Source organism: Lampris incognitus, chromosome 17 (genome assembly GCF_029633865.1).
Source record: "Lampris incognitus isolate fLamInc1 chromosome 17, fLamInc1.hap2, whole genome shotgun sequence".
NCBI classification, from domain to species: domain Eukaryota; kingdom Metazoa; phylum Chordata; class Actinopteri; order Lampriformes; family Lampridae; genus Lampris; species Lampris incognitus.
Window position 1 is genome coordinate 22,177,992 of NC_079227.1, and position 8,504 is coordinate 22,186,495.

At 46.2% G+C, this 8,504-nt stretch overlaps 2 protein-coding genes across 2 annotated transcripts; both read right to left on the bottom strand.

Annotated features, from left to right (window-relative positions):
- Positions 1–541: 541 nt before the first annotated feature.
- Positions 542–4,094, bottom strand: si:dkey-21e13.3 (uncharacterized protein LOC100150043 homolog). The gene is made up of 5 exons (XM_056296724.1): positions 4,049–4,094; positions 2,762–2,869; positions 1,973–2,095; positions 1,150–1,275; positions 542–1,014 (listed from the first exon to the last, which is right to left on the bottom strand). The coding sequence occupies exons 1-5, from the start codon at positions 4,092–4,094 to the stop codon at positions 542–544; spliced, it is 876 nt and encodes a 291-aa protein (XP_056152699.1).
- A 466-nt stretch (positions 4,095–4,560) lies between these two features.
- Positions 4,561–8,504, bottom strand: si:ch73-127m5.2 (uncharacterized protein LOC561202 homolog). Its single transcript, XM_056296725.1, has 5 exons — positions 8,165–8,504; positions 7,183–7,383; positions 6,911–7,040; positions 6,194–6,426; positions 4,561–6,157 (listed from the first exon to the last, which is right to left on the bottom strand). Exons 1-5 carry the CDS (start codon positions 8,502–8,504, stop codon positions 5,958–5,960), a joined length of 1,104 nt encoding a protein of 367 aa, XP_056152700.1. The 3' UTR covers positions 4,561–5,957.

Consider the following 8,504-nt stretch of genomic DNA (forward strand, 5'->3'; position numbering starts at 1 on the left):
TGTTACCTCCGGCATGGTCGGGTGTCCCTACAGACACAATTGGCCGTGTCTGCAGGTGGGAAGCCAGATGTGGGTATGTGTCCTGGTTGCTGCACTAGCGCCTCCTCTGGTCAGTCGGGGCACCTGTTCGGGGGGAGGGGGAACTGGGAGGAATAGCGTGATCCTCCCACATGCTACGTCCCCCTGGCGGAACTCCTCACTGTCAGGTGAAAAGAAGCAGCTGGCGACTCCACATGTATCGGAGGAGGCATGTGGTAGTCTGCAGCCCTCCCCGGATCAGCAGAGAGGGTGGTGCAGTGACCGGGATGGCTCGGAAGAGTGGGGTAATTGGCCAGATACAATTGGGGAGAAAAAAAAGGGGGGGAGGGGAAATCCCCCCCCAAAAAAGTGCAAATTTAAGGGCATGGCAACCTGCCACCTGGCATTCCTTGATTGGCAAACATCTAAACATCTCGGTCACAGCAGAGGGTCTCTCTGCATCATCCACTCTCCTTTTTGAAGTCCAGGTATCAGGCCGCCATGTTTGTAGTTCATTTAGCTGTCAGAGGAAAGTGTGGAACATGCGGGTCCTCAGACTTTGGGTCCGAGGAACATTGTTCACAGAGTACTTGATCATTTTGTATAGATTTGAGCAGCTGCCAAGGCTGGAAATGGAGAAGTGGCGGGTGGTCCGTTTCTTCCCATGAAGGTTCCAGAAGGAGGATGAGCAGCGCTGGAAGACCTCGATACTGACAGAGCACTGGCCATGTGCCCACTGGCACACGCGAACCAGGGTGACCGAGGAGCCGAACCCACAGCTTTGAGGAGCGACGCCGTGAAACACAGACTCCTCTGGCCTGGGAGACATGCCCCTCTCCCAAACTAGCCCGGCCTCCTCCGCCTCCCCCATGTCGCCAAGGTTGCAGAGGGCCAGCAGGCACACCCCCTCCAGGGCCTCGTTGTTGGGAAAGCGGAGCAGAGTGCTGATGATGAGAGGCACCGCGCCGTGTCGTAGGAGCTGCTCTTGTTGTGTTACTAAAAAAGACAGCGTTACAATTTGACACTGAACAACTGACAAGAGATGCAACACAAAGATGAGCCGGGATAACAAAGTGCTCCATTCCTGTAGCTCCATGAGAGGTGTTTAAAAAAAAGGTTCACTTTACTTACAGCTGTCATATGACATTCGTGAGATGGCCCGTGTGGCGTGGAGGAGTAGCTCCTGGTTTGAGCTGGTCATGACAGAGAGCACAGCGTTCACCAGGCCTGCCTCGCCAAAGCCTTTACGGACCACGGCTGTACACAGACACAGACAAATCAAAGAAGGACGAGTGAAATGCAACAACGAAGTAAAAATGAAGCACCAGCAGGAACTAAACTGGCAAATAGCCAGCGGGGAATAAACTCCGGCACCCCACGGCCTTCACTGTCTTCGGCAGGCAAGGTTTGTGTATCACGAAATACGGGTATCTAAAGTGTTGCCCTTTGTTTCTGATGTGTATGTATACCTGTGCACACTTGCCCCGACTAATAAAAAAGTATTTTTTCCCCCTTTTCTCCCCAATTGTACCCAGCCAATTACCCCACTCTTCCGAATCGTCCCGGGCTCTGCTTCACCCCCTCTGCCGATCCGGGGAGGGCTGCAGACTACCACATGTCTTCTCTGATACATGTGGAGTCGCCAGCTGCTTCTTTCACCTGACAGTGAGGAGTTTCATCAGGGGGATGTAGCGCGTGGGAGAATCATGCTGTTCCCCCCAGTCCCCCCCCCGAACAGGCGACCAGAGGAGGCGCTAGTGCAGCGACCAGGACACATACCCACATCTGGATTCCCACCTGCAGACACAGCCAATTGTGTCTGTAGGGACGCCCGACCAAGCCGGAGGTAATATGGGGATTCGAACCGGAGATCCCCGTGTTGGTAGACAACCACTATGCTACCCAGATGCTCACTAATAAATAAGTTTTATCCGTTCATTTGTTGATAACTTACACTCCTTGGCGAGTTCAGCCACCAGTTCTACTGTCAGAAGGGTGAGAGGTCCTCTCCTCCTTAGAGAGATTGCCAGGATAGGCAGGATCCCACTGACAACCACTTGCTCAGCAGCGCCTTTCTCTGGACAAAAACGAAATTTCATATGTTAGCACAATACTCCGTGCACACTTGGATTCCAGTAAGTGAAAAGTAAAAAAAATGCCCCTACACATCAGTGTATACGAAGAGCCCATTTGTCCCGACTGACCGCTACACTGACACCGTTCCAAAGCTGTGGACTCAACACAAGGCCTGTTGCTTGCACAGATAAGGTGCATAGTGTGTTTGCAGGAGCATTTAGTCTTGTTTGAGATGAAACAAGTAAAAACCTTTTGCCGGACAAAGGAAAAAGCTGCCTGCGTGCATCACAAGTTGTAGCAGCGCTAGTTAACCGGATGCTTTTTGGATAATTGACCATATTAACTCATTATCTTGGTGTACTGCAATGAATCCTCTAGAGTGCTTTCAGTCATTGCTCCCAACTTGACCTCTCTCCTCCTGCACCCTCCCCTCTGCTGCCCCATCCCTCCGGTCTTCTTACTGGCAAACACAAATGCGGCTTAGCGTCTCCCAGGCCAGTGTTTACCTCTAAAGGTCACATGCCTCTTCATATACACAACCTCTTACAGAAAGTGTGTGTGTGTGTGTGTGTGTGTGTGTGTGTGTGTGTGTGTGTGTGTGTGTGTGTGTGTGTGTGTAGGGGGAGGGGGCATTTGGCCATACATTTACACCATTTGCATGACTCACTTCTTTCTTGTATGATAGTCAGGACCGTCTTCAAATGTGGTCTGAGCTCATCTTCAATCATCTCTATTCCAAAGATTCTGATGGCACCAAGTGAATTGTTTAGATTATCTGTGGAGACGTGGTGAGAGGAGATGCACCAGTCATGAATCAAGGCACGATAGAAATGCTGGAGAGAGCATGTAAAATCATGCTTTAAAGAGCATCAAAGGGTAATTTTTGTTAAAATTTGTTTAAAAAGTACTCCAACACTTGTTAATTAATATATCGCACCAGTTCCCAATACACTCAGCGGTAATTTCCTCAAGAAACAATATGAAAAAATAGGCTAATTTGTCAATTCATAATATCTCAGTTTACCTGGAAGCATGAGCTCAATTTCCATTATGGAGTATTTGTATTTAAATGTTCAGTATATCATAACATGTAATTCCTGTGCAGTTTTATCAGGTAAGTGTCTTGTATCTGCTCCACAAATATTCAAACAGGTTAGTTTGGTTAGACACGACATACCTTCAACAGCTAGCACGGGGCCGAAGACTTTCCCTAAATGCACTGCACAGGCATCTAAACTCAGCAGGGTGAGCAAATTAAGAAGGCTTTCTATCCGTTAATAGCCAATTACAGTTCCAGCTATAAAGCATCTAAATGTCCTCCTCTGATCTTTCCAGTCTGGAGAGGGGAGCACAGTGCAACCTCTGGCCACGAGGGACACCGAGCAGTGGTGTGACCTGGCTAGCAATAATATCCAGTATATGTTTCATATATGATGCAAAGCCACACCAGTTTTCCACAGCCGTGTATAGCTATACAATAAATGGGCAGGTTAAACGGGGCGGTGTGCATCTTCACAGCAGCACGATGTCTAATATGACTTGCAAACATCAGCAGGGTTTGCTGAAGGGTACTGATTTAAATTAAAGTAAATCACTCTTTAGACCCCCATGTAGTTTAAGTAGCACAACTCAAAACACCCTTTAACATGTGTTTACGCAGCCTTGAACCGTTTCCTGCTGACAAGGTTCACATGAACACTTGGGGAGCTCAGATCCTCAATGTCTCGTAAACTTTCCTGGCCCAGATTGTCCAAATCAGTACAAGGAATCAAAACAGCAGTCGAGTTCATCTTCCAAGCCATCAAGCTGCTTTGAACTGAATGTGCCCCAATCAACTTGCACTGTGTAACTGGTAAGAGTGGCCACATTTCCAACCATCAATAAATACTACCGAGACAACAACTAATCATAGGCACAAGCATTTAAATAGCAGTCATGATCCAGTACTACTCACCATTTGGTATGTAGGGTTGCAGCCGACTGGATTTGTGTTTGTCCATGTGTGAGTGTGTGTATTTGTATGCGAGCGGCATATTAGGGTGACCCATGCTTCCTTGTCCAACTGCCTTTGGACAATAAGGTGGTAAGACTTAAAAACTACAATCTCCACGCAGAGTTTTCACCCCTTTTCATTGAATATATCTCCCTTTGCCCTTTTCCTTGCCAGCCTTCTTCACCATTAGTCATGTTGTCTTCTTCTGCTGCCCTGTATTGCACCTCACCTCAGTGCTTCTCTGCAGTTGCATAATCCAGCACACCTAACATGCTCCAAGTCCACCAACCAAATCTGTAAAAAATACACTTGTTTTCTTTCTGCTCCTTTATTTTTAGCACTGCCTAGTTTAGCCCTCATACTCCCGCTGGCTCTCCATCCTCTCTTTGGTTTAATACAGAGCAAATCCTTTGTAAAGCTGCTCTCCCCCTCTCTCTCTCTCCCTCCCTCCCTCTATGTGTTAACAGGTAGGGAATTAGCCCTTGACTGAAAATCCCCCACGATGTCTTTCAGCTTCTAGAATATCCCTGTCAAAAAACAACAGGTTCAGATGAGCATCTGTTTTTGACCCAGGTGTCGGTGTTGACCGTGAACTTCCATTAATCAGCTCCACGATCAGGGTTAAATGGAATGCACCAATCCCAATGAGCGAGCATTTATCTTTCAATACTTAACACTTTTCTTGTTCTTTGACTCTTGCACGGTTACACATCTGTGTTTAACATGATATGTGCCGACTGTAACTAGCCAATATGAATACGGGCCACTACACCACCACCCATCATTCCCAACAGCAAAACGATTTCACAATATGTGAAATGTTAGTGGTTCCATAAAATTAAAGCCACATTTTCAATAAGCGGATTGCAACTCCAAAAGATTCTTGTGGTTATCAAATACATTTAAATTCCTTTGCATCAAGATTTCTCTCTAATCAACCAATGGGTTTTAGGTAGTTGGGGTTAATGAGAACATTGTGCAAGAAGCGTAGCTTAGCTTTCAGTGCACTGGACAAATGAAGCTACCATGTGATTAAAGAAGACCTATTCTGTCCTGAATCAAGATTGAATTTCATGAGGCTGCTCTGCTTTTACCCACCAAGTGATAAATGGATGGTGAGCTCACCGAGTGAAATATCTACAAATAGATGAAGAAATACATGCAATACATGAGAATTAGACTTTTATATATTGCCAGCTACTCAGGCCTCAGTATCAACAGAAAATTAATTTCCATACTGTAATACAGCATGATAGTCAAACAGCTCAACTAAAAATCTAAACATTAAACACAACAAGTCATAGCAGGTGTACCGCTAACTGAAAAATAACCCAGATATTCACGATTATTTTAAAAAACATGAGTAGCTCATCCCTCTATATTTTGGGATGTACAAGTCCAATGACCCGTTTCCTAAATGTTCAACATTATAAGGATTCTCAAAGTGTTGGTAGAAGCTGTTGTCTGTCTTCGACACATGTGGGAAGATTAAAAAAACCCGACCAATTGGATTTGTTGACAAAGAAAAAAAAAACAAAGAAAAAAAAACACAATAAAACAAAAGCTGTGCCTTCACTGAAAGTAGATTCCAGGCATCATAAGTTGCTGTTGAGCTCACATGAATCCTGATCTCCCACATACAGTAGTTCACCCTTGCTGCTGGATAACCCAGCACGAGTCTTGTAGATGCTGCATCCCATCCCCGAGTCATCCTCTTGAATTTGACTCGGTCAGCACAACATTTAAAAAGCTTTCCGACCACCTTGATTTGTTAGGCCATACCTGGACGATGTCTATTCTCATCAATTGTGTAATGTCATGAATTGAAGCTATCCCAGCCACCCTATGAGGTCAAGGTTCTTTAAAAAACTCAGCAAGTGTCAGATGTGTTGAGGCCACTGGAGATGGTCTCATACCCGACAGAGACAAGGGTCAGGACGCTGCTCTCCACATCCTCCGGCTTGGATGGCTCTGTTTGGTTTTCCACATGACTAGCAGCTCCAGTATCAGGCCATATCTTTTTCTTGCCTCTGCCCCGGCCCTTGGCCTTTGACAGGACCTTCCCTTGTCCTTTCACCCCATCCAATACCCTGACAGGCTTTTCACCATCAGTAGGGCGGGACTTGCGGTTGCGCCGGCGGATGCGTCGTATCGGTCCAGAGTCAGCCGGATCGGTGGCCGCAGCACCAGAGAGGATGCGGATCTGCCGGTCGATCACTGTGGTGATCATATCCAGAGCAACATCCAACACTCCCAGGCCTAGGCCATGAGTGACATTGTCAAACGCACCGCTGTTGACTGGGTCTTTGAAACACTTCCTCATATCCTCTAGGTGGTTCCTGAGAGAGAGAGAGAGAGAGAGAGAGAGAGAGAGAGAGAGAGAGAGAGAGAAAGAGAGAGAGAAAATGAATGTAGGTGAAACACAGACAGACAGAATCTACTACTTTCTGCTCCCATTAGGGGTCGCCACAGCGGGTCATCCATTTCCATCTCTTCCTGTCCTCTGCAGCTTCCTCTGTCACGCCAGCCACCTGCATGTCCTCCCTCACCACATCCATAAACCTCCTCTTTGGCCTTCCTCTTTTCCTCTTCCCTGCTCCATATTTAGCAGCCTTCTCCCAATATACCCAACATCTCTCCTTTGTACGTGTCCAAACCATGTGTCTGTCAGACACAGACAGACAGAATACTGACAAGAAACTTTGCAGTGTGGCTCCTTTAATAAAAAATACTCTGCAATTGGCTCAAACTCCCATAAGGGAGCAGTAACTGACTTAACCCTACAAAAACAGGCATGGAAGCTATGTAACAACACGGACATACTTAGTTTCGATGATCTTGGACCAGTGCTGAACTGTGTTTGTCTCAGGGATGAGCTGTTTAGCCATGTTGCCGTAGTTAACATAGTCATGGGCAAAATCCTTCATGTCAGCACACAAGGCCTTGGTGTCTCCTTAACAAACATAAAGGAAATCAATTTCATAACAGTGCTTAGTCAACGCTCATAGTCTTATTTGTGTTCTTCACTGTGAATATCAATTTCAAACACCTTGCACACATGAGCAAGCACACACATAGATGCACACATCTCTTACCTTCTGTGAGTTTGGAGAAGGATGATGATACTGAGGTAGTGGTGCTCGGTGTGAGGCCCAGCACATTGAGTGACTCAAAAAGTGTTTTCTTGCTGGCTGGACCTCTGCTGACACGAGTATAGGCTGCTAGTGAGCGCAAGGACATCTTTTCTGGGGCCTGCAGGCGGCGTTTAATCTCATCATACGAGATCAGATACTTACCTAAGAATAAAGCAAAACAGAGAGGAGTTAAAAGCAATAAACATCTGTATTCAGAATGTCTTTACACATGCTCAATAATCCAGGTAAGAAAACAGAAGAAAGTTGAATCAGTTCATCTGGACACAACACTTATTGAGAGAAACATTTCATCACTCATCTAATTGACCTCTTCAGTCTCAACTGACTGCAGGTATTCCCACCCCTTATAAACACTACAGTTGCATAATGACTGAAAACAATGCTCGGTATCATATGCAAATAGGCATGACCATTAACTAGAGTTTCAATGGCCACGTGTACTATTCACAGAGGATTTGGGAAGGTTTGCAATCACAGCATTGTAAAATGGCGACAGATATACAGATGACAGGATGAGGATGTGCACATCCTTGATAGGGAAGAACACTGGTATGAACGAGGAGTCAAAGAGAACGACCATCCCTGAATCGGGGTGGGGGGGCTAAGAGTACATCTGTCATCATCTTACAATGCTGTGATTGCAAACATTCCCAAATCCTCTGTGAATAGTACACATGGCCATTGAAACTCTAGTTAATGGTCACGCATGAAACTGATTGCTGGTTTCGGTCATTATGCCACTGTATTGTTTATAAGGGTGGGGATACCTGCAGTTAGGTAAGACTTGATGATGACTTGATAGGTAAGATGTTATTTGATGAAACGTTTCTCTCATAAACGTTGTGTCCAGATGAACAGATTCAACTTTCTTTGTTCTGTATTCAGAGCAGATAATTTCTACAGTGCTGGCTGTAACACTCACGAGCCTTGGATCCCTTCATGTTAGGGTCCAGGAGTGACGACACCTCTGCGAAAGCCAAATGGGTCACCTGGTCAAGATTTAGCACTGGTGGTGGGTCCTTACTCTGAGAGGCATCTCCAGCTGGTACTAGGGCAGGGGTCTGCATCTGGGGCTGAACATGAGGCTGCATTTGACTCTGAACCTGAGGCTGTGTGTGGAGCAGTATCCCCTCACTCGGGCCTAATGGAACCTGTACTTGTCCCTGAGGGAGTACTATTGTGTTTTCAGGTAGGGTTTGCAGCCCTCCATGGCCCTGCCCTAAACTGTTGCTTTGTTCTGGAGACAGCTGGAAGATCCCCAT

Bases quoted from the DNA above. Each gene is read 5' to 3' on its own strand.
- si:dkey-21e13.3 (XM_056296724.1), bottom strand. From the start codon at position 4,094: ATGGACAAACACAAATCCAGTCGGCTGCAACCCTACATACCAAATG. The intron at 2,096-2,761 runs GTGAGTCATGCA...GTTTTTGTCCAG, and splicing joins GACTATCATACAAGAAAGAA to AGAAAGGCGCTGCTGAGCAA. The intron at 1,015-1,149 runs GTAAGTAAAGTG...TGTCTTTTTTAG, and splicing joins ACGAATGTCATATGACAGCT to TAACACAACAAGAGCAGCTC.
- si:ch73-127m5.2 (XM_056296725.1), bottom strand. From the start codon at position 8,504: ATGGGGATCTTCCAGCTGTCTCCAGAACAAAGCAACAGTTTAGGGCAG. The intron at 7,384-8,164 runs GTGAGTGTTACA...CTTTATTCTTAG, and splicing joins CATGAAGGGATCCAAGGCTC to GTAAGTATCTGATCTCGTAT. The intron at 6,427-6,910 runs GTATGTCCGTGT...TCTCTCTCTCAG, and splicing joins TCCAAGATCATCGAAACTAA to GAACCACCTAGAGGATATGA.